Source organism: Neodiprion lecontei, chromosome 2, assembly GCF_021901455.1.
Source record: "Neodiprion lecontei isolate iyNeoLeco1 chromosome 2, iyNeoLeco1.1, whole genome shotgun sequence".
NCBI lineage: Eukaryota > Metazoa > Arthropoda > Insecta > Hymenoptera > Diprionidae > Neodiprion > Neodiprion lecontei.
Genome location: NC_060261.1, coordinates 37,252,598 through 37,276,981, shown reverse-complemented (window position 1 = coordinate 37,276,981; position 24,384 = coordinate 37,252,598). Strand labels below are relative to the sequence as shown.

The 24,384-nt window shown below is 44.3% G+C and overlaps 1 protein-coding gene across 2 annotated transcripts; it reads right to left on the bottom strand.

Annotated features, from left to right (window-relative positions):
- Positions 1–1,239: 1,239 nt before the first annotated feature.
- Positions 1,240–7,824, bottom strand: LOC107228234 (LIM homeobox transcription factor 1-alpha). 2 transcript variants are annotated; one of them, XM_015669620.2, is made up of 7 exons: positions 7,496–7,824; positions 4,553–4,805; positions 2,487–2,707; positions 2,183–2,382; positions 1,928–2,048; positions 1,722–1,853; positions 1,240–1,536 (listed from the first exon to the last, which is right to left on the bottom strand). In XM_015669620.2, the coding sequence occupies exons 2-7, from the start codon at positions 4,759–4,761 to the stop codon at positions 1,334–1,336; spliced, it is 1,086 nt and encodes a 361-aa protein (XP_015525106.2). In that variant the 5' UTR covers positions 4,762–4,805; positions 7,496–7,824; the 3' UTR covers positions 1,240–1,333. The 2 variants fall into 2 exon arrangements, with proteins under 2 accessions (XP_015525106.2, XP_046586421.1); XM_046730465.1 differs by having other exon boundaries at positions 2,487–2,669.
- Between the last annotated feature and the right edge of the window lie 16,560 nt (positions 7,825–24,384).

Sequence of the window (24,384 nt, the reverse complement as noted above, 5' to 3'; positions counted from 1 at the left end):
TATTCGCCACTTTAAAATATCTTCTAATGCAAACACAATTTATTACTTGTTTGTTTCTTCGCGTCTTCTGCACAAATTTCAAACGCTGTATTTTTTCGTTCAAATTCATAGAATCTCCAAGTAATTTTGCAACCCCTACTCGCTGTTCACTGTGCCAAAAAGGGTAGAGATTAAACGTGAGAAACTCTCACGATACGTAATACGGTGCTTATAAATTGCAAGTTTCTAAATTAATCAACAAGTTCGTGAGAAGTAAATAATTCGATTTACCGTAAAACTTTTGAAATACGATTATCATTATAATTTGCTTTCATGCCTAACTAATTATCAAGGCGAAGTTCTATACATGCTATTGCAGTAACGGAAGTATAATGAAACTTTAAGATATCATTGCCATTTAAAACATAAAAATTTTCAAGCGACAATCCGTTTTCGTAAAAATGCGAAAAAAAGTTAATTTGGCAATTTAGAAACTAGTTAATGTAGAGTACTATTGTCGATAAATGCCAATCAGCTGCGTTGCTTATTGAAGATCTCGTTCAGTACATATCAAACTGCCAGCAGTAAATAAATAGCAAAATATACCTTCGAATGGCCTGAATCTTCCGCTTTGCCCTTTATCGACATTCCATAAAACTACCCCTAAGCCTAACTTACCGACAATTGGGGTTCAACCAGTCGCGTGCTTAAAACAGCTGACGATAACTCAGTTCCAGTAGTAAATTCAATATACCGTCAGACACTACCATCGATTAGTTACATGCTGCTTAAAAATAGCCAATTTTTAATATCACCATGATCGTAAGTGCTGAATATTAATTTTGGTATAATATTTTGTTGATGGTTACAAGTATGTATCGAAAGAGCTAATTGTTTCAAGATAAAGTTCAATGTACAGGCGCGAAAAAATTACGATGCAAGTGCTATTCGCCTTTGTAAGAATTTAACCCTCTTGAAATGTCTTAATCCTCTACACTTTGATCACTTTTATACATTTTATTGTTAGAAAATTTCAATGAATCGATTTATTCTGAATTGAGACGACATTTTTTCATTCTCATAACGAAACGAGCTACATAAAACTTAACGATTGCAAGGTATAAATGCAGCTTCGAAATTTGCTGCTACCAACACCGACTTAGTTGATAAGGGACGCATATTTTCAGCGGGTAAAAGAGTTTAAAGTCGTGACGAAAAACAATAAAATATATTTCTACATATATAATGTAATACTCCATACAAAGCGTATAATCAAAATTTGTCATGTTTTCCATTTATAGTTACGAAACCGTAATGTACGATCGTTCGTCAGTTCACTGCAACCAACTCACGTTCATTCCGTAATACCGTTATCTTCTTCGCAAAAGTAGCTCGTGTGCATCGAGTACAGCCTGTCGATGGGATTGAGACCGATACCTGGACCACCTTGCAGCGGTGATGAATATGACAAACTTCGTTCAGGTGCTCCGCTAGGATGATACGGAGGCAGCGTTGGGTACGGCATGAGCCTCAGGTGGTTGATCTTCTCATCCCCCCCTGAAAAACCGGATCATCGTATCAGAAGGCAGAATCCACCGAATAAAATACTTCGGTTCGCATCCCAGGTGACAGTGAAAAAAATTCTGTGACACTCTTCTCAGGCATTCATCGTTTACCGTTACGGAAATATTGAAACGTCTAGGCTTAATTGGATACCTTTTACTGCAGAGAAGAATCCTCACCTGGATACTCGGAGTGATGTTGCTGGTTGAAGAAGACGTCGTCGGGGTCAACTTCTTCTTTGACGGGCAAAAAGTGATCCTCGGCGGATCTAAGGTACTCGGCTGTGCCGGTCTCCACGTCGCTGCAGCTGTCTGAAGTGACGATGTAAATATGTGAGTTTGTTGAAGTTTAATTTAGGCAAAGATTTCACGGAGCAAGAACTTACTGTGCTCTTCTTCTTTCGATATCTTCTTGTTAGCCGCATCCATTTCCTTGTCCGTCTTACCCTCCTGTCTCTGCTTCTTCTGGATCTTTTTGATCTTTGCCCTCTGATTTTGGAACCATACCTTGACCATGCGTTAATTGATTGAATCCGTTACTGCTCGCCTGTGTATTCGTATTCGTAACACATGCATGCTGATACCTCAATCATGGAAATAATTGAGGAAACAAACCGTCATCAATGGCATCGATTCCTCACCTGGACTATTCTCACGCTGAGCCCAGTTTCCTTGGCAAGGTTTTCGCGCACCTTGCGACAGGGCTTCGGACTGACTTCGAAGGAGGCCTTGAACGCTCTTCTCTGCTGCGTGGTGAGGATAGTGCGTGGTCTTTTCGGTCCTCGTCTTCCATCCTGGGATTTGGCGATCGTCGCAAGTTCGTCAGAGCCGAAATCCCCGACTGAAAATTCAGGCTCGAAAGCTTAGACTCTTTTTCTAGATTCCAATATCCATACATACTAGAAAGATATGCTGCATGCTTGAACGATCAGTATAAAAACTTACGCTGCGTGTAACCCTGCATCATCTCAACTTCCTTTTCGTAGTCAGCTCTACAGAATAACTGGCCTTGTTTCAGGACAAATTGGTCGCCTTTTTGAAGGCGGGAGCCGCAGACAACGCAGACGAAACATCTTAGGTGAAAGGCGCCCTCCTCGCCAGCCCTCATGACCAATTCTTCGGCAGCCACTGTGAGACCACAACCCAGACATTTGTGACCATAAATTCTGTCGGAATTGAAACATCCTTGTTACACGAAAGCTTCGATCGCCTCATGAGCTGAATCTCGTGATATCGAGGCTGGTAGGCTTAAATAACCGAAGGAACTTGCGACAGGAGTTGGCTGACGATTTTCAATTCGCAGTTCACGCTGGAGCCAATGAACTGCGTGTTTTTTTATCGGTGGTTTATAGATGTCGCGAGACCATAGAGGGACAGAGATAAGGGTGCCGAAGCAAGCTTAAATACCAGACAAACACGGTGTAATACGAACGATAAGAGGAATGCTACTTTTATTCGACTCGGTGCTATCGGGTTATCTGAATCGGCGATAACGCCGGACACCTGTAGCCCTCTCATCCACCACCGATGTTGTTATATCATAGAGAGAGATAAACGCTTCGTGGCGTCGTCTCTGTCCGCATGGTACATGAAAACGGAGAAATGCGCACTCACACCGACGCGATGTTTGTCAGTCAAAAGTACAGCTCAGCTCCCCGTTTGTCGGATTCAATATAAAGGACTTTGTATCGATGACACGTCGACCGACTAAACTGGGGTGTCGGTCAAACAAAGGGGGCCGTCTACCCCCGTCTAATAAGCAAGATGCACGTGTCGACCCAGAGGGGGGGCTCGCCTGGGCGCATACCACCGAAAATATGCCCGAAATATATTGCAGGGTAGCGGTCTACGCTCCTCGGCAAAAACCACCCCCTGAACCCCTGTACGCGCGGTCGCCCGTACGGGGTGTTCTGAAGGTTGATCTATCGGCAAGAAATCTTCTTTACCCACCTTGCGATTTTTATTCCCTGTACTATTCGTCGTCAAAACGAATAATAATAATTGCCGGGTCCATTTGGTTCAGAACTTTGCGCAAAATTACGACGGAATTTAAGAAAAACTTATAGTTCTCTGAAAACAAAAGTTCCGGCAAGCTAATCATCATATTTTATTTTTAATTCAGCACGTTTTAACGTAGTCCGGGTACATGGAAGCAAAGAATAACGTTACGAGAAAATGAATTCAGAAGATCAAAATCCCTGTAAAAGAAATTGAAAACTGGAGGAGAAAAAAATTCCATGAGCATATTACTAGAATTTTTTCACAAAATCGTAAGGTTAAAGATATTTCGTACAGGAATCTCAGAACGTTTAGTTTCAAGTTTGATTTTAAATAAATTGGTCCAGATTATTCAAATTCATGCCGTCGGCCGATCGAGTAATCTTTTTTGTTTTTATTTCAAGGGATCGTGGCTATATTGATAAAGCATATTTTCGGATGAATCCCGAGCTTTGAGACGTCCGATAGTATAAGGGTGAGTCGATGGGTGGGCAAGGCTCCCTTTCTAGCTGCTCGAAAATGCCAAGAGGAGACAGAGAAAGAGAGAGAGAGAGGAGGAGAAGAGAAGCGGGAGTCGCACGTGCTTCGAGCCCTAGAGTAATGTATTAATATATTCCCCACCCCAATATCCTGCCGACGGTGAAACCCCTTATAAGGGGTGTCGTATTTATATCAATTTATTGGACATTAGGCTTCCGCGCGTTCCAACTCCCGTGGAGAGTTGCGGCGGTAGTGCGGTGGCGAGAAGCCCGTATTCCAGAGAAACGATACCATGAGAATTTGTCGGTATCGGAAAACGATTTTCCGGATTTCCTGCCAATGCGATTTCTATACACGCACAGCGCGAGAAAATCTCCGCACGCACTTCATGATTCGCATCTTTCCCCGCTCATCTCCCCAGTCTCTCCCTCCCTCTTTTTATCCCTTGTCCGAAAAATCGTAATGCCTGTACGAAATTTAACGCCACCTTACTCTCTTCAACGTCGACGAACATTGCTATCCATATGTTGTACCTGTCGTAATCCGCCCTGCAGTAGAGCTTGTGGTCGCGGGTGAAGCAGGAGTGAGCCAAGGGCGAGGCGCAGGCTGCGCAGGAAAGGCAGTCCTCGTGGTAACTCCTCTCGATTACTCTCATCACGTACCTGTCAGCAATCCCACGACCGCAGGCCGCGCAAATCGCCATCGCTCCCATACCTAGACCCGCGGGATCAAGCAGGGCCATCCACTTCCTTATGCCCTTCGAACCAACCCCCGCTCAACCGCGTCCTGTAAAATCCAATTTTGCAATCTTACTCAAATGATCGTAGTTCGGTCAAGGCTCACTTTTCGATTGTGCCAATTCGTTTGTGATCTTTCAGCTAAGATCTGGTCCAGTTTGATCAACCATGCTTGTCGTAAAAGTTATAAACTTTTTAATGAAGCGATGCTCAACACGTCGCACCGATAATAACAATATCTTTTACCGATGCAAAAGGGTAAACATCATTCCTGGGTATAACCGGTGTCGAATTTTGAAAAGTGTCTAAACTGTTGCTTGAAATATGCTCATGTAACTAAAACACTAGAGACTTCTGTATATACATAAGAATGAAAACAATTCCGGTGAATTTCGGGCAGTCGGATCTGGGGAACAGTGTAAAAACGGGATGTTCCATTTGGACGTGCTCTCCCCCGTTCTCCCTCATGATCGCGACAAGCTGACGCCTCACCGCGAGGAGAGCGAAGACCGTGGGTCGTCATCTTGGAGGCAAAGCTCCCCTGGTCGGTGCATAGAAGCGTTATTGTGCCAGCAGCCGGTGTCCGCCGGCAGCTGCCCGACCTCCCCGATCGCCCTGACGACCCCAACAACCCCGAGTGCCGCGAGGCGAACCCCCAGGAAGGGCCCGGGGAACGGAGGACGCGAAGTCGTCGCCTAGATTAATTGTTCCGCACCCTGATCCCGGCGCTGCCGAGGGCTGATCTTGTTTGGGTGGCATTCAAAGCCGATTACATGGACCGATTATGAAATCGAGATCGGACCGGATTTTACACCCGGACGGGGTGTCGCTCGCCCTCGCCGTCGGTGTCGGTGTCGCCTATTCTACTCGCCCGCACCTATGCCTACGATATCTCCGCTCTTAAATCACCCGGTTATCGATCCTCCCTCAGCGTAACAGGTTGATCTCAATCCCGATTACGCGGGTGACCTCGGGGCTCATGGTGCGTCAGGTATGTAATGTGCGGAGTAACTCTATGACGCGCCGTTTTCACTCACACTTGTTGTACGGTGTGAGGTGAAAATTGTCTGATGATATAAACTAAGTATGCTAAGTGTGAAACACTTTCTACGTGAGATGATTCTTTTCGTTGACTTCGGTCATCCGACATCATTATTCATTTCGTGTGTTTTACTTCACTGTTGATCGGAATTGTACCATTTTACAATGTTATACAATTTTCCATTACGAATCGGTGTTTTTCTCTTAAACTATTTTGATTTCTAATCCGGTCATCGATAACTCTGAATGATCTAAGATTTATCCTTCTATTGATTGACACTGCATTGAAAATTTCCAACAGGTGTTTTGATCATTTGTTAATTTTTACTTGGAACTTTTTTATGGGCAGTATTGTCTTATCTTACTTAATTGCATGGAAAAAATTTTGATGAATAACGGCGATACCGTGTTATTGTTTATTTACTTCACCGAGAGGGAAACCCTTTAGCTAAGAACCAGATATACGATAGTGTTATAAAAACGAGAAAAAACAAAAGTAGAGAAATTATAATTATGAAATTTTCAGAAGTATCGAATCAACGAACAAAAATTTCGAAAAATAATTCAAATAAAATACCTCAAATTCGTCAAAGATGTTCTTTTTTCAGAGCAGCTCACGACAAATGTCAGGGAAATTTAATAAATACTTGAAAAGTGTATTGGAAAATATCCTCTAACGAAAACATGGCGGTGTGGTGCTTGATTGAAATGACACTTAAGTGTTATTTTAAAATAGTGTACATGACTACAGCAGTAAATATTTAATAATCATGCAGGTTTGAAAAATAGAATCGCACCGAAAAAATCTTACGTTCTTCTGTCACTTGAATTCTTTCATGCGTCATATGAACAGAGAATAACAAAAGTATATACGCGTAACTTTTTGAAAATTTCAGTGCAACATTCCGGCATTCTAATCCAAGTTTACAAATTTCCACTTGCATTCCATTTTACAAAAAAATTATGTACACCGTTCAACAATTTTGTACAAGTAGAGTAATTTCTTTACATATCTCTCACATATTCCAGCAATTCAATTCAGGTACCGGTATCAAGAAAATTCCTAATACGATATTAGAAAGAAACAATTCACATCAAGCTTCCGACGGCAATAGAGAAACGAAACGTGTAACAAATGAGAACAAAATTGGAAAAAGTTCGATCAGGAAGGAAAGCTGGTCGTCAGACACGGAGGGAAACGCGGGTTCGTGCTAACGAATGAATTTGTGTAAAACGATGTGACTATTTTTGAAAACCAAGACCTGGGGAATGCAGGCGACCTAGGAAGACGCCGCAGTTGTTACAACAGCGTCCGTCGGCAGGTCGTGAAGGCTGGAAGGAAACGGGACACGAGTCGGGGTGGAGGGTGGACCCGCAACCCGCTCTCTGCTTACTCCCTTCTTGTGGTGGAAACTCGGAGGCCTCAGGGGACCAGAAATTTATGGACTGATGACGTATCGGTGATTGAAACACGAATTACACTTTTCTGTTTCGACGCCTTTCATCAGTCGCCCGACCATCCTTCCCGAGGAAGGGACGTCCCTGCACGAATTACCGTCTTTGAAATCTGTCTCGAATCGAACGGCTAAACTTGGACCTTCTTGCCTCTCCCTTATTTCACCATACGCAAATTGTTACGACAGGATTATCGTACCATGCATAAAATTGAGAAGTAAAACTAATCGTGCGGTCAATTACCTTGCGACAGTTTATCCAAAGCGGCGATCACAGACGGCGAACCAATCGGACAGGCGAGGATTCCTTATGATTCCACAAAATTGCTGTCGTCCTGGAGGCGCGAAGTGGAGCCGCGACTCTGAGACGACGTGACTAGATTCGCGGGTAAAAACTGTTCGGGGGTATAACCGCGGGTACGAGGCGCGTGTAGATCGGAATATTGCAGGCCACAGGTAAGGCCGAGGGCTATTTTCGGTATAAGAAGGCTTAGAACTGGTTGGGTTATGGGATTTCTCCACTATCCTGAAGTCGCGGACACCGCGGCAGGGCAGAGGCGAGCTAGGCTTGGCCCTGGGTTATTGTTCCAGGAGGAGAGGTCGCCGACGGAGCCATGCGAGACGCGGCTCGGCTCCGCCTCCAAAGCCACCCTCGATTCGCGGACAGGCGCCCTGCCGACTTATCGAGGGGTTCTCAAACCGCCGATGAAGAAGCCTGATACTCGCCTCGCGATCCTCCACGGATATCGTCGCAGTTATGATAACTTATCGAGCGTGAAACTCGCCTTTGCTTTCGTATCTTTAAGTAGTTTCGATGCGAAATATAAGTTTTCAACCATTTTTTCGAATACTCTGACGCTTTGGAGCTTCGTCCCTTACTCGGGATTTTTTTATTTTCATTTTTTGTGAACATTATGTATGCAGATATTGAATATCAACGAACGCTTGTATTGCAAATACGCAAATCGTTGTAATAACGTGGGTTTCGTTTCATCGCTTGATATGAACGCGAATTCAGATCGCTGACGTTTTTTAGAAATGTTGATTGGATTTTGTTACTTTCTCTTCCGTCATAGTTAGTGCAGTAGCTACGGAAGTGAACTAGTATTGTTTGGCATTGGTTACTTGTCAAGGTATTCTACAGCTATAAAATTTATATTTAATAATAACTTATATTGCATCGAATTAGTATTTAAACGTTGAAAAAGTTAAATTATTCTCCAAGATTTAAAGAATCGCGAATATTTCGGCTACACCCTTCCTTTATGCAAATTTATATCAACGGTGCCTCGGGCAAGAGTTGTAATCTCTTTTGAATCTGTAAAACGTTACTTTCAAATCCAAATACTTAATATGCCATTACCAGAGTTATTTACACTGAATAAATTTTTCAAGTTAAATATTAAAATTATCCCGAGCAGCAATATCGCCGTCCAATGTTATACCAACTTGAATATATGACGCGCAATTCGTTTACCTTTATATAATGCAAAAAATGACGAATCTCGCCAATTGCCGATCCTGCATAATTATTCGGATGCAATGTTGAATTTGAATAAAAAAAACCGTTAACCGTAAAGTCTATACTATAATTCCACCTGTGACCAAGACCATTAAAGCAGCAGTCAAAACCGATATTCCGGTATAGCGAAAGGCTCCATCGGTTTTAAACTTTGAAGCTTTGTGAGACATTTAATAGCGAAGTCGAGAACAATGGGGGATATTGTTTTTAGATAAACGTTTCCTTTCTCCGGCAACACCCCCATATCTCCTCCCCCTCGCCGATAGTCCCGAACCTAAGCCTTCAAACTCAAAACTCGATGCCCCGAATAACACAAGCTCGTACGGTCAACGCGTAGCCGCCAATCTTGTTGTTCGAATCGACGATAAAGGGACAAGGCGACAATGATCGACTTCACCCCCGGAGACAAACAACGGGAACGAGCGGTCGTTACGGGTCGAATTTCTTGCCGACAGTGCAAGCAGATCATTCAAATCCCGACTGCATCGAGCTCCAGGTTATACATCCAACTCGTAAACCCGGTATTGGTGCAGTTTCCACCCCCACACATGGCGCTGGGATACATTTTGCACCGCTATCTATAGATATATAGATGGACGCCTATGTGCGGAATGCGCCCATGTACTCGGAGCACATGGGTTAACGTATACCGAGCATGTACCGGAGACAGCAGGCCTCCCCGAAGGACGATTCTGACTCGCGATCCTGGCTGGCATCACCCATTGTGTCGGCCTACCCTCGCTCAGCCGATATTGCGAGGCCACCTCTGCAGGCAATATACCCAGACCGAGCGATGCTGGGAGAAGAGCGTAGGAACTATCTGCGCCTGTGTGTAAAGATACGGACACGCGTAGGTGCGGGATTTCCGTGCGGTCCGGGAGGTTGCAGGGTGAAATAGCCGAGAATCCAAGAATCCGCATAAGATTCCGCGGGATATTTATAATAAGGGTTCGAGAAACTCGGGACCGGGACTTGGGGTCAGTTTTTATACAACTGGGTCTGAGGGAAGCGGAATAGCTAAAGAGAAGACAAAGAGACTCGGAGACAGTGCGAGAGGACTTTCGATTGAAGTACGTTAATACGTGGATGAAATGAAAAAATGTTTGGAATTTTATTCACCTGCAGTGTATGACAAAGTTGATTGCAAAATTGTTTTTCATCATCTTCCAACGCAATTTTATTCTTTACTCATATCGTATACAGGCGGGAATAAATTTGTACAACGGCAATAAAAAGTTTACAAGCTTAATCAGCTACGGGGATCCTGGACGACTGCCAAGAACCTGATGCTGCTTCGGTTCAGCTGAGACGAAGAAGAACAAAAAAGCCTACACGGAATTTCTCATACACTTTAAGGTGAGAGTTTCGTGTAGTAGGTATGCAAGGAATAAATAAAAGTAACGCAATTCGAGCGACTTTCTGAAGAGGAAAGAAACGTGTGTCTTGTGAATCTCTGATGAACAGGAAAACTTGTTTCGTTTCTATGTCGCCGATCAGTCGTGACATCGTTCTGCATCTTCAGCATCTTCTTCAAATTTCTATCGCGTAATCTTACCGCATATTACTTATAAATGAAACTGTGGTTGGGGAAAACCCAGCCTCGTACATCAAGATCTTTTGAACACTGGAAGATGTGAGTTTTGATAGAAGAAGGAGCTTTGGGGGTCCCAACCCATTCCTCATTCATGGTAAAACGCACCTCACGATTTAAGATCATCCGCTGAGGCGCATCACCACCGCACGGGAACATTGTGTAGAGCTACCGAAGGCAGGAATTAGACGCGTGGTTGATCCCTTACAGACAACGAGTACCTATCCTACCTAGCCACCCTACGGGAAGAGGACGGAGCGGTGAAGGGCAGAGTGCGATGGGTTCTGAAGTGGTCCCGAACACAAAGTGTTTGCATACACGAGTGATCTGCCATTTCTAGCATTCGATTGTCGATTGCGGCCGCCTCTATATTTGACCACAAACCGTTTTAATCCGTCTATTGCTGTTATTTGTTTTCTCGGATCGTTGGATATTGCTCGTAGGGAGACAGAGAGGATAAGGATTGAAAGAACAATAAAAAAAAAAAAGAGATAGAAAAATAAATCTGAACGGGTGCCCGCAGATGGGCACGAGTGGATCTTAACTTCTATTCATTTTTATACTTTTTTCCACAGTGAGGAACAATCTGCAAGTAACTCGATGACGGTACAGTTTCACCTCAAGAATCTCATGGTCGTAATATAAAGATTAACGGACTGTCCAGCCAACTTCACACCACTGCAGACCCCGATACCGTTTCATTAATGTCCAACTTACCCTGATTTGAGATTATTGATAATTCATATGGACGAATCGACGAAGATGCCCGCAGGTTTTTCATTAAAAGCTCTGAGCTTCGTCGGACGAAGGAAATTTCGAGACCTCCGCGTCCCGAGGATAGATCTGCCTTCCGGGATACGAGATGAAGGCAGGGCGATTTGCCTCGTCCGAATCTCGACTCCGGACCGACCGCCTCTGATAGAATCCTTTCATGCTCCGGCCACGCGGTGCCTTTCACCCCCAGGATCTTTGCTTCGGCCAATATCTTCGGAGGCCCATCCCCGTCGCTCCCTCTTGGCGACGGACGGTCGTCATGGTGGGGGAAGTTTTATTAAAACTCCCGTCAATAGCCGGGGGGTAGAAGAGGGGCTTTTCCGTAGTATGAGGGCCTCGTGCTCCCGCGGTGCTACAGCGAGGCGAGGCGAGGAGGCCTCTGCACAAGGATAGATCGCGCGGAGGCGAAAACTTACCTTCCAAGATGGCTGACGAGGGGAGTTTAGTTCATCAACTATCGCCGATATCTATATAGTATCTCGAAAACTCACCCCATGCCAGAGCTTTCATTCGACGGTTTGTGCTGCCGGGCTCGACCTGCAAGCTCTGCAACAACCTTCGACGCCGATTTTATTCACGCACGATCCGAAAATTAATGAACGATGTTGCGAATTTGGTCACATCTTGATGAGGTATGCAGTTATTCGCACGGGAAAATTGTGCCCAGAATTAAGTTCACGGTTTATAGACTTCGACTCAGAGATCCGCGTAACTTCTACTGCAGCGAGCAATTAGTCCGCGGTGGTTAATTCCGCGAGTCTGAAATAAAGAGAGATTGTCCCTGTATATAATCATCGCGGTATAGATATTTGCATTGCTAAAAATGAGATTATCCAGTGCAGAAGATTTACGCCGATTATTAAAGATTTAATTAAGCCGACAGTTTTACATCGAGATATCAACCGGGTATCGAGCTCATTGATGCAAAGGGAAAGATAAAGGCGACAAATAATATCGCCGTCTTTTTTCCAGCATTAATTCTTTCAACGACACATAGCTTTTTTCGGGTTAAATTCACTACGGTCGAAAAAGCTGCATTATATACCCCTTCCAAAAAGAGACAAGCCCAAGATCGTCTCTGCGCATATATAGACCCCATCGCGGCGCAGGGATCAACATGGGCTTAGCGGAGGGTGCCAATATACCTACCCCTGCAGAGCGAAGCAGTCAAGCTCTGGTATTAAACGTCGCGTGCGTGTACTGCGTGTATGTATGTATTTATGTTCGTATATACGAAGAGGGTATATACCATACAGGCTGGGAGTTACCGAACGTGTGTAAGTGAGGACTTCTTCGCGTTACAAAAGTGCGAGATTCGTAGACTGCAAGAGTACACTGGCGATACTTATTATACGATCCACGTGTGAGAATTGATTAAAAAGGAGACATGCTGGTTGGAAAGATTAGGAGAAAATTTTGGAAATATTTTTTTTGTCTTAATTAAAATTGTATTCGGCAATATTTTCAATAGTAGATTTGAACTTTCTTTACTTTAGGAAAGTTGTTTGTTGTTAATTAAATGTGGGTATGAAAAACATGAATTCAAAAATCTTTGTGCCAGGTGCGGGGCTTCTTATTGCCAGGTCTGTTATTAGCGTACGATAAATGTATTTGCAAAATTTTTATATTATTCTTCGAAGAGGAGTAATTAAATCGATATCACCGAACTGGCTTAATCAACTTTTCATGGAAATTGCAAGTAAGAATATCTGTGGAGAGAATTCAGCGTCTATATAACAGCGGAGGTCGATGACTTCGCAGTAATTTATTGAAAATTAGTACCGCGGTTGTTCGGTTGAAAGAAAAAATTTTGCTGGTATGGTGATAATTGAGAAACCTAACCGATGCAACGTGTATCCAAACAATAATCAAAAATACAATTATAATACAATCAACAAATAATAATACCGGCAATGAGTCGTGAAATAATTATCGGTGAAAAAAGCTGGCGCACCGGTAACGCTTTTATAATTATAATATATAATACCGCTTCATTTTCTGATTTTTATATTTCATTTTTCGCATTGAACGCGCTTGTTCGAAGAATCGTAATTCCATGGTCTCAGTTCCACGTTTCAATTCTCACACGTTATCACAATTTGATAGTACAAATCTATTTGTATATTTGCGTAGCTGTTGCCTAGCTTGTACAGCAGCCTCTTGAAATTTTTCATTAATGTTTTATTAATCTTGAACGATATTGGCCCCTAGGAACATATGCTGGAGTCGGAGGTGATAACGAGTGATATTGTTTTATTTCATTCCCTGAGAACCTAAGCCTGTATTTACGCTATTCCCTTATCTCCGCGTAAAGTGTCAGTATTCGTCACTTTCCAGATATCGTAACATCGGGCAGCTAATTAGTCAGGTGCGGTTGTACTTCGCACCGAAACTCTGTCCAAAAACACGTTTCCCATACACAATTGACCAAATCGAGGATAAGACGTGCGATCTTCTTCCCTCGCAAAAGACGCGATTGTAATTTTCATTATTTTAGCCGGACTAAACTTGGAAACAGAGCGCTTATTAACCGCGCGTGATACGTAGGCGAAATCTCCCCTTATTACTAAGCACATGTAAAGCGGTCAATTAGGCAAGCGAATGGACGGCCTCTGAACGTGAAACAAAAGGTGAGCCTTTTCGTTCGTTCATTTGAAAATGCAAAAGCCGGCTAAGCAAAGGTTGTTGTAATCGCGTGTACGGTGCATGAAAGAAAGGATCCACAACGACACGTGGGGTAAAATATATAAAGCGGACGCCGACCACCCGCAAGCACAAAAGTACAAATTTTAAGGGTGCGGTACGCAGTTCAGGTTTATCATTTTTATTTATTTTTCTTCATATTTACAACTCGGGCGCGTTGGCCTCCGATATTGCGGACCATTTCGCGGATCGAAATACGATTAAGGGGTGGGTGTTTATGGGGAGGCCGTTATGATACGACTTCGGCTTCGACAACGGGGACCGAAGGGGGGAAGTTTTACCAGGAAATAGAAAAAATATGTTTCCAATTAGCGGTGGAGCCCCGTTGAGAGCTTTCGCTGCTCCCCCTTTTCAACGCGAATAAATATCGAAAAGTATGGATATATCGGTAACGGTATATCGCGCTACAATATTCCCGCGGAATTCTCGACCAAAAAACAATTCTTCGAGCTTCGTTTCATTTATTGCACGAATTTCCCATCCGGCTGGTTTGCAAACAACTAAATACTGTATATCACGCGTGCTCAAAAGAGAGTTTGGAAAGCGCGCTCAAATACAACATTTGCAAGGAATTAACGCAATATTTCTCATTTCACAATTTTATGAATAATCCGCATGACATAAATGTTGAATGTATAAGCGTATTTTTCCAGAGAAAATAAAATGCCACCAGTTCCAAGTCATTGCTACACTTTTTTGAAAAATTACAATCTAAAAAATAAGATAGCTCAATTGATTTTTTCAACCATTGATTACACAATGTTCTTGATGATCTTATTCTCACTTTCTGAAAGTCCAATTAATGAAAAAAGGCTCATACAAATCGGTTTTGAGACGAAAAATTTTTGAACCCAGAGATCCGATAAAAACCAAGTCTAACCCCTCAGGGTATTTTTCATTTTCTAACTGTGTACAGACGTAGTTCTTGGTTAGAAAATGATTGCGCGTGGTTGAAGTTCACTGTAATCACATTTTCAGAGGATACAGCCCACAAACAATCGACCCCCACTGAAGCATTACAGAGATGCAGGATTTGATTAATATTCAGTGGTCCTCGGAGAAAATGTGTGAAAATCAAATAGGTGGTGCAGCATTGCAGCGCCCTATCCGCCTACGTAGAACGTAACTTATTCATACGGGGTAAGCTGCGAATCTGGTGATGTTTGCCGAGCAAGATATTAACTGTATCTATCTACGTATATGCAGTAGCCAGTGGGTTCTGGATATTATGATCGGTACCGGGGCGGGTCACAATTAGTAATCTCCGACACGCGACCAGCACGCGACCTCCGCATCCTTCTGGGCCGACCGATTCCTCCCGCTGCATGGGGTACACACCGAGGCACGCGTCCCCAGACAATCAAAATCCCCGTCCGAGATATTTATAAACTTTAGTTCATAAATACTATCGGCTTTACTTAATTGCCAGGATCAAGGTGGTAAACAACCTTGGAAGTCACGCAAAGAGCGTTGAAAAAAGATTCGCTAATACTTCGAAAAATTTTATAGTACCTACGAGGAGCAGCAGCTGGAACGTGTAAGACAACTTGGAGAGTCATGGTTGTTCGCAATAGCGAAAATTTTCGCGAGTTAAAGCAAATGGAATACAGCTCGATCGTTTAATACGTATAATATACGCGGGGAGTGATTCGCAAACTTCGACCCTGTGTTGTACATATTTGCATTAAAAAACATTTATACCGTCATTCAGGGATTCGATCCTGACTAGCAATGAGCACGTTTAATTCGGGGCCTCGTTAACCGGCGACTCTAATGGTATTAAAATCAGTAATAGCGATATACAGGAAGCCGGGTTGTGCGGGAGACCGCAGACCACGACACGCGGCCAAATCCGGCCTCAAACAAATAAAGATATAACTTATATGACATTCGTGCGGTGCGCGCAAGCATGGCTGCTCCATTATGTCAAACGACCGAAGGCAGGCGGGCGTATATTCCATGAAGTGAAACTGCAGCACGCGGACAACGCCCATTTTCATTCCTCGTTCAGTCACTCCGATACGGACTTGGACATAATAGAAGTTCCCACCGGTATATTCGCGCAAGCGAATTCTCTAACTGGCAGGGCCCTGCGAAGCACCGACTGCCACGCATTTATAACCCGAGATCGGGCCTAAATAGCCCTTAATTATTTATGCGGGCAAGGGAAGGCGTGACTGCCTCTAGTCGTGTGCCAAGGAAAGCATGAAAGCTACTAGAACGCGCATTAATTATGTTTGTGCAAACCTCATACCTGCCCACCTCTCAAAGTTTTGGTTCAAAAGACTAGAAACGGAGGATCTCTCCTGAAGAAACACGAAATTTCAAAGTCGTAGTACCCATGAGTTCCAATGTATCGTTCAGAGATTTTGATCGTTTCGAACAATTAAAGCTTTGAAAACATTACCGATTCTAGAACCTGAAAAACTGTGCAACTGATTTCCGGCTGTGGTTTTCCCGTTACGCGCTGTTCGCAAACGTCCAAAGTCCAATCTACTGCCATATATACTACAACCATGCTTATCTTTCACGGCTGTTAGGCAAGCCTCGAGGCACGAAAGACCAAAAGGACCGTTCAGAAACTTATCGGGTCCCAATGACGACTGCACAGAAACGTGCCCAGAGTTAAACAAAATACTGGATGCTCATTCGGCGACGGTCCGAAATCGTTCGTTCCCTTTGATCGACCACCTAAACGCCGGTACCGAGATACTGCATCATGGATGCCGTTCGGGCTTTTGTTGCCAACGTATGTTGCAGCTCGATTCGCAGTTTTCCCAGGCGGGATTCGCGCCGACGTCGGGCCTCCGCAGGCGCCACGTGGCCTCTGTCAATATGCTAGCAGCCCTGCACCCTGCACCCTACGACGATCGTAGTGGTGGTAGTGGTGGTGGGTCCGAGCAGCGTTTGTGTGACTGGAGTGGCTGATGCCTACGCCGACGAGTTGGCACTGGTGGCAGGCCATGGTCCGCGGTACAATATTTACCAAACGACTGAATTTCCGGATACTGAGAATCGGCGTCAACGAAACAAAGCCGCGAACCTCGCTGCAATACGAAAGGAAAAGCCTGGGAACGCCTCGCAGAGTAAACAGAGCTGTGAATCGCGTTATTCTACAACCGTGTAGATCGATGCGTCTGGTGAGTTGTCTTAGAAGCTCCGAAAACTTGGAATTATCGGACGAAAAGCTCACCTACGAAATTCCCGAATCCTTGAGCTGCGTGAAGAATCAACCACCAGTCCTTCGCCGTTCACCGTTCCCCAGCGTTCCCGATACCCTGAAGGCGTTTGCCGAAGAGCACGCTCCTGGTTTATTGTACCCCGGGGGTGTGGACCGAATCTTCAACCTCCATTCTCGCCGGATGATCGACGCTCCGGTAAATATTAGAAACACGGACCGAAACTGCGCGGCGGAAGGATCCGCACGTATGTGACAAGGGCCAGCAGAACATGACTGCTCGACTTTTCGGAATATTTTCGCAATATGATCGCCCTTTTTCTCACCGATCGGAAACACCAATACTCGTAGGAAAAAAAAAACTTGTGATAAAACTTTCGAAACAAGTTGAGGAAAGTTAGTCCAAGTGGGTCAAAGCGCTCCAGGCTATAAAGTTTGAAATTATCCTGCAACGTCGCGCATAATACGTGACATAATTTTACCCCTGATAAGATCATTGGAGGGCGTAATCTGTGGAGTAAGATCGGCCTCCTGGGGAGCATCATTTAGAGGGACGTCGATCGTTTCGCGTAGATCAGGATGAACTCCACCTACGGTGAAGGGGGTCAGCGTTCGGGACGTCGTGTTTCAATTTCCATTCCCACCTCCGCGTGGCGGGGCAACACGAAGTCTATGGCCGAAGTTGCCGCGAACAATCAAGTGATGCCACGCGACGACACGTGCCGCCGAGTTTAAGCGGGTGGAAAATCGCTCTTTGAAGTCTGCTGAATTCACCGTTGATCCGAAGGCGACACCAGCGCGTATCCACCGCTCCATATACGCGGATGCCCCATGGCCAGTGCGCAAAGCCTACAGTCTGTACTCCCTTATCGATGTTTCACATATTGTCAAGCTGATATCCCGCCGGTGAGAATCGAATTGAGCGAAAACAAGGTCCAACAACAAATGACCGAGGATTTGGTTAAGTGCAGTTTAAAATTCTGCTCATCGTCATTGCAGATTATTTTTTCGCGTATCTGTGCTTGCAAGTTCTTGCAAAACCACGTTATCACTCGACTGACATTCATACTTTTGCTGAGAATGCAATTATTGGGATATCAGGATCAAACCTCATGACCTTTTATTAGTTTTTGTTTCTTTCCGATGTTTCGGATAAAACAAATATACTGCCCGCCCCAACTCTTGGTTCTGTATATTTCAATGAATCGTAGACAATTAGCGATGATTGATCATAATTCTCATTTACGATAAGTAATTAATACGATCATTACTCAAATTACATGAACAGATTATTAAATTTTAACTCATCCAGTTGAACTCAACATGCACACGCACTGCAGCTGAAGGAAAATAATATCGAATCTCCGAATGAAATCCTGATCTGCATTTAGCAATTGATTCCTTGGTGTTTATTTTTTTTTTGTTTTTTTTTTGTCGAGATTCGAGTAGGTGGGAGTAAAAGCTTCTCAGTCCACTCATTACGAATCGAGTCGGTCGATCAAAATAATTACGATTATACGAAGCAATGTCTACTGTACAATCCGTAACTCAATTAGCCTAGTAACCTTATAATTGAGTAGGGACTGAAGCAGTTTAATTGACCATCAAAGGCAGAAACAGTAATGCAGTGCGTAATTTATACGATTTTTACAAATAAATCGAACTTTGGGTACTTTGTATTATGAAGCCAACACATCTTCCTCATCTCAATTATCGTATGTATATAACTGTTTAGAGAGAAGGCAAAAGGATATGGATCATCGACGTAGGATCCGCGAACTAGTGATTGAGGACGAGTGTAAATGAAACGAAATGATGTTGAGATGGAGAGATATGATGATTAACAGTAACGGACTATTTTATTGATTCTGATGCGGCGATACAGACCGTATCGCAAGAGAACGTTACAGAGAGTGATGATTTACAGAGCGAGAGAACACATAGATTACACACATACATGATTTTGAGACAGCAGACAATACATGAGATACAGCTGATAGGTTTTGAGTCGCGACACGGGCAAGCGGCGAGTGTACGTCCATGCATGAGGACGATTTTGAGTGTCGTGAGACACACATTTAACTATTCGATACTTTGCCGAAACAATAACAAATTCGATCAAGTTTGATTCTTTAATTGGCATATCGCCCATGTTGGGATGTCGATCGCCCAATAATTTCCTTCATCCACAACCATACCGCGTTTTTGAAAAACCATAGTCCGTTGAGACATGCCCTTAATCGCGTTTCTACGGTCTGCCCACAGAGGTGAAAATTCTGGTCGGAAAATTTCAAGAGAGAGTGAAGATCGAAGAACCTTAGGATCGTGGCTAGAGGTTGGGAAAGAAGGGGTGAAAAGTGGCGAAGAGAATTTACGACATTCTGAATTTTCCTCGACTATAAGGTACGTGGTGGTCGTCGATGTCTGAGGAGGAAATATTTCCGCCAGAGTGTTCCTCGGTTCGGCGGAACAATGAACTGCCAATAAGTTTCGCGTTTCTTGAATATAATATCTCTTTCCTCCGTTGTCACCGTTGTCACCGTTCGGCCGTTTCGCGCCGTTTCCTTTGTGATGGTGCAACGGGGACGAGCGTAAAAGGCAATAACACGTTCTCTCTCTCCTCGAACCTGCACGGAGAGGCTCTCAGGAATCGCGACTACGAGCCAGTTCGCTCTCCTCGCCCTTTCGCCGCGTATAAAGACTAGGATAACGAGGACGAGGAGGCGCGGGGTTGCGCGAAAGAGGACGTCGATTGCGCCCCAGGAATGCGTGATGACTACTTTGTCGGGAATGCAGCGCTGCGTCGAGCATCGGGGTGGAACCGCCCCCTGGGTCGTGGAATTCCAGCCAGGATCGTACCTCCATTGGGGCCGAATCGGCGCCCTCTTTTTCCCTCAAACACCGTCGTCCTGACGCTGAACCCGTAGGCGCGTTTAAACGCCATCGAAAGCTCCCTGCGTAAGACGCGATATACGTAGGTATAGGCGCTTCGCAACTCTGAGGAAGATCGGCGAACGGAACGAACTACGGGGAAAACTTCCGCTCTGTAGATCGGCAGGAATTTTTACGTCTTGTTAACTTCTGAGCGTTCAATTATGCGATAGGTTTAAGTTGAATGAATCCACCGTGGCACGCAATGATAACATGTACGGGCTTATGTCAGTGCTTGCGACTTACATTTAGTATAAGGTGCATGATGCGTACTTTGTAACCGGAGATGATGTACTACATATTGAAATTTCTCTTATTTCAAGACTCCCGAATCACAATGTTCGGATATTCAGAAGGTGACGTCACCCAAAATTTTTTTTCTGTTTACGTCATCGATCTATATAGCCGAAAATCAGCTAGCCGAATTTCGCAGTCTGGAAACAACCGCGCAGTAGAGCGGACGTATGAGAGTCGCGCTCCGCAAATTTCGAGTACCCGGTTCTCTAGCTCCTGGTTCCCGCGTTCTAGGTCCTCTACCTGGTGAAACTCAACCTCCAGAACAAGCGCTCCGTAGTTTCTGCGCTCCAGGTACGCTACCTGGTGAAACTCGACCTCCAGAACAAGCGCTCCGTAGTTTCTGCGCTCTAGGTACGCTACCTAGTGAATTTTGACCTTCAGGACTAATTTTACGTAGTTCTGGCTGTCCAGGTCCTCCACCTGGTGAAACTCGACCTCCAGAACAAGCGCTCCGTAGTTCTGCGCTCCAGGTACGCTACCTGGTGAAACTCGACTTCCAGAACAAGCGCTCCGTAGTTTCTGCGCTCTAGGTACGCTACCTAGTAAATTTTGACCTTCAGGACTAATTTTCCGTAGTTCCGGCTGTCCAGGTCCTCCACCTGGTGGAACTCGACTTCCGGAACAAGCGTTCCGTAGTTTCTGCGCTGCAAGTACGCTAACTAGTGAATTTTGACCTTCAGGACTAATTTTCCGTAGTTCTGGCTGTCCAGGTCCTCCACCTGGTGAAACTCGACCTCCAGAACAAGCGCTCCGTAGTTCTGCGCTCCAGGCACGCTACCTGGTGAAACTCGACCTCCAGAACAAGCGCTCCGTAGTTTCTGCGCTCTAGGTACGCTACCTAGTAAATTTTGACCTTCAGGACTAATTTTCCGTAGTTCCGGCTGTCCAGGTCCTCCACCTGGTGGAACTCGACTTCCGGATCAAGCGTTCCGTAGTTTCTGCGCTGCAGATACGGTACCGGGTGAAAGTCGACTCCCAGGACAAGCGCTCCGTAGTTTCTGCGCTCCAGGTACACTACCTAGTGACTTTTGATCTTCAGGACTAATTTTCCGTAGTTCTGGCTGTCCAGATTCTCCACCTGGTGGATCTCGACCTCCAGGACAAGCGCTCCGTAGTTCTGGTTGTCCAGGTCCAGGTCCTTTAAAAGCATTAATCAGGAATCTAAATTTATAGTTCGAAATTCGAATGGGATATAATTCTTTTTTTTCTCTATAAACTTGGAACCTGTAGTGTAAGAACGGGAAGTTCAAGGACTGACTCATGGCAAGTCTAAAGCTGCTTTTTGATTGAGGATCGAATGCTGATTTGAAAAATCTGATAATTACCCTGAAAACATCGGTGGTTTGGTGGCTTGCACCGTGGGCACTCGGCACCCTAAATGAGCTATGAAATGAGTTTTTGAACCAGAAGCTACACCTGGAAATTCGAATAATCCCAACTCCACCTACACTCCTTTCTGCGTTCATCCACCTCGGATTCCAATACAAGATGCAAATCGACCGTCTTTTGTCATGTATTTTTCGCCCCTTTGTCGGGAATGCAGGAAGCAAGAAATCATGCCTGTTTTCCTCGATATCCAGCTTCCTCCGAAAACCTATCCATTGGTTGCGCTCCGTCGCGTTTTCCGCAACTTTGTGTATACCGATTGCCTGCATGATGTAATAAAGCAGAGGCCGTGGAACCCACACGGGGCGTGATCGACGTATCAAATTCACATCCATCGAGGCGACGCGCAGCGAGCGTGATCCCCTCTGCTCCGAATACCTTATACGCAAGGCCTGTGTTTGCTATGGACAAAACTTTCGTTCGAGTTTTTCCTATCCGACAATGAGTGAAATCAGGTGCTCCTGCAGTCTCGACGCGGGATTCGGCCTTCGACGTCACGCATCCCGCAGGACATTCCCCTCGAAGCGTGACCAAAGGGTGTAACCGGGGGTTGCCGCACGTTGTTCGATATACGAGACATAATTACACGGACGAAATCAGCGTCACGTCTCGGGTAAGGCGTCATTCACGAGGCTGCTGCACCCCACGCGAGCACCTGCAGCATCCGACCATATTTTATCCATCCGACCATTCGCCCATTCGGCCGTCCGTCCATCGGTCGCGCTCGTCGCTTGTATAATGTATGAAAGCCGGTGTTTACGCGTCCCCGTATTTAAGGGTGGCCGAACTGGGGTGCAGGCCTTTTTCTTTTCCCTGTGTAATCCGATAATTTACTAATTGCCCGGTTCTTGGGCCGCCACTGAGTTACCGGATTTCATATTATCAGCGGATTGAGCTGGCGAAAAATTATCCACCTGCAACTTCAAACGCGACGAGTCTGCTGATTTTTTTTCGTTCTGACATTATTTATCATCGAAAACAAAACTACGGAACTTGTAGACAGTGCGATATTTTTTCGTTTTACGATACAGCTTCGTATTATTACACGACTGCATGGTGTATGGTTTGAACACAAGTAAGAGGGAAGGAAAATTTGTTAAAAAGAGTTAAAAATCAGCGTAAGCCTTAGCTTTTACGGAAATTTGATTGATTGAATACCGAAAAATTGTAGAATAAAAATAATTACGGATAATGTCGATTTTTTCATCTCTTCTACGGAATTTAATCTAAGATGAAAAATTGAACGAGCTGACTAATCTTGAAAATTTCATACAACTATTCAAATTCAGTCTAATTAAATTGCAAGTTGAAAAATGATGAAGGCTTTGCTTTTTTTCAGCTACCATAGGTTGAAGCACACGATTTCAGGGGGTAAAAATAAAGAATGAAACAAACTGCAAGCTTTCCATTTCAAGCTGAATAATTCACCGAATACGACATATATAGCAGACACGAGATGAGCTTTGGTATACGTAACTTTGAAAATCATAGAATGCAAAATCGGTTATGCCCTTATTGTGCGAATCCTTCGTCTCCGTTGTTTACCAAACAAAACCATATTCGCCCTCGGCTCGTTCCCTCAATGACACGGCTAGTTGGGCATGAAACTTTGGCAATGACCTACAGCAGGGTTTGGCTCGCAGGGGGTTGCAGCCCCCGCTCTCTCTTTCTTGCGCAAGTAAGGTATTCAGGGGGAACACGTGCTTGTCTCTATGCACCGACGGCAGAGGGGCTCCAACTATGCAGGACTGACATGCTACGCCTGCTTAGTCTAGCTCGTTAATTCGATGCGATCCCTCGGGCATATTTAGGGCGAATCTCACCCAACGTGTATTAATCAACGATCAAGAAACCCAAAGAGTTGTATAACACGTGATATCATTTTTTATCACATTGAAATTGACCTCAATGATAAAAGAACTTTTACTGAATACTAAGTGCGAGATTGCGTTCAAGTTTCAGCATCATGTGTCTCTGAAATCTTCGACCCTGTCTTGATAAATGGTGACTTTTTTTCTGTACGCCGTTTGGATAAATAAAACTTGAAAAAATCTGATCGCTGAATCGTGGGATAATGATACAGTAAGTGGTAATTTTGAGAATATTCCATTCAAAAATCGCAAGCTTGACCCGTAAAACCCACACATTATATCATACATTTCAAAAACATCCGACTTACGATTGGACAGAGGAAAAAACTACAGGATCAGTTTTTTCATAAACGGAACTTCGAATGTGTTTCATGTGATTTCTATGATCAAGAAGCAACGAGATAGACGGACACTCAAATTATTTTACTCTGCAAAAAATATTCGCATAATTTTCAAAGATCATACGGAAAGCACACTTACGGAATTATTTAGAGTACACTTCGATCCTGAGTAAATTACGAGCTCTGCAATCTTATGACAAAGTATCGCAATCCCTTCGACAAGTATAATTTATATATAATTTCTACTCGTCACATTAAACGAACAATTTGTTTTTATTTTTATTTTTTTCCTCTCCTTTGCGACTAAATAGAAATTGCATTTTCCGAACTGACAAAGGGAAAAGCTCGCTTCAAGAGAGAAATTCGTTGACGTACGTGACAGTAATCTATACGAGCCTTGGAGAGTTCCAATACCGAGTTTGCAGGCACTAAACCATTCGCGAATCGTATTCATTATGCCTCGTACTCGTGGCCCGTTGAATATATTGATCCGAGGTGAAAGTGCCGGTTTGAGAACCACCGGCGTCCACCCCCGCCTG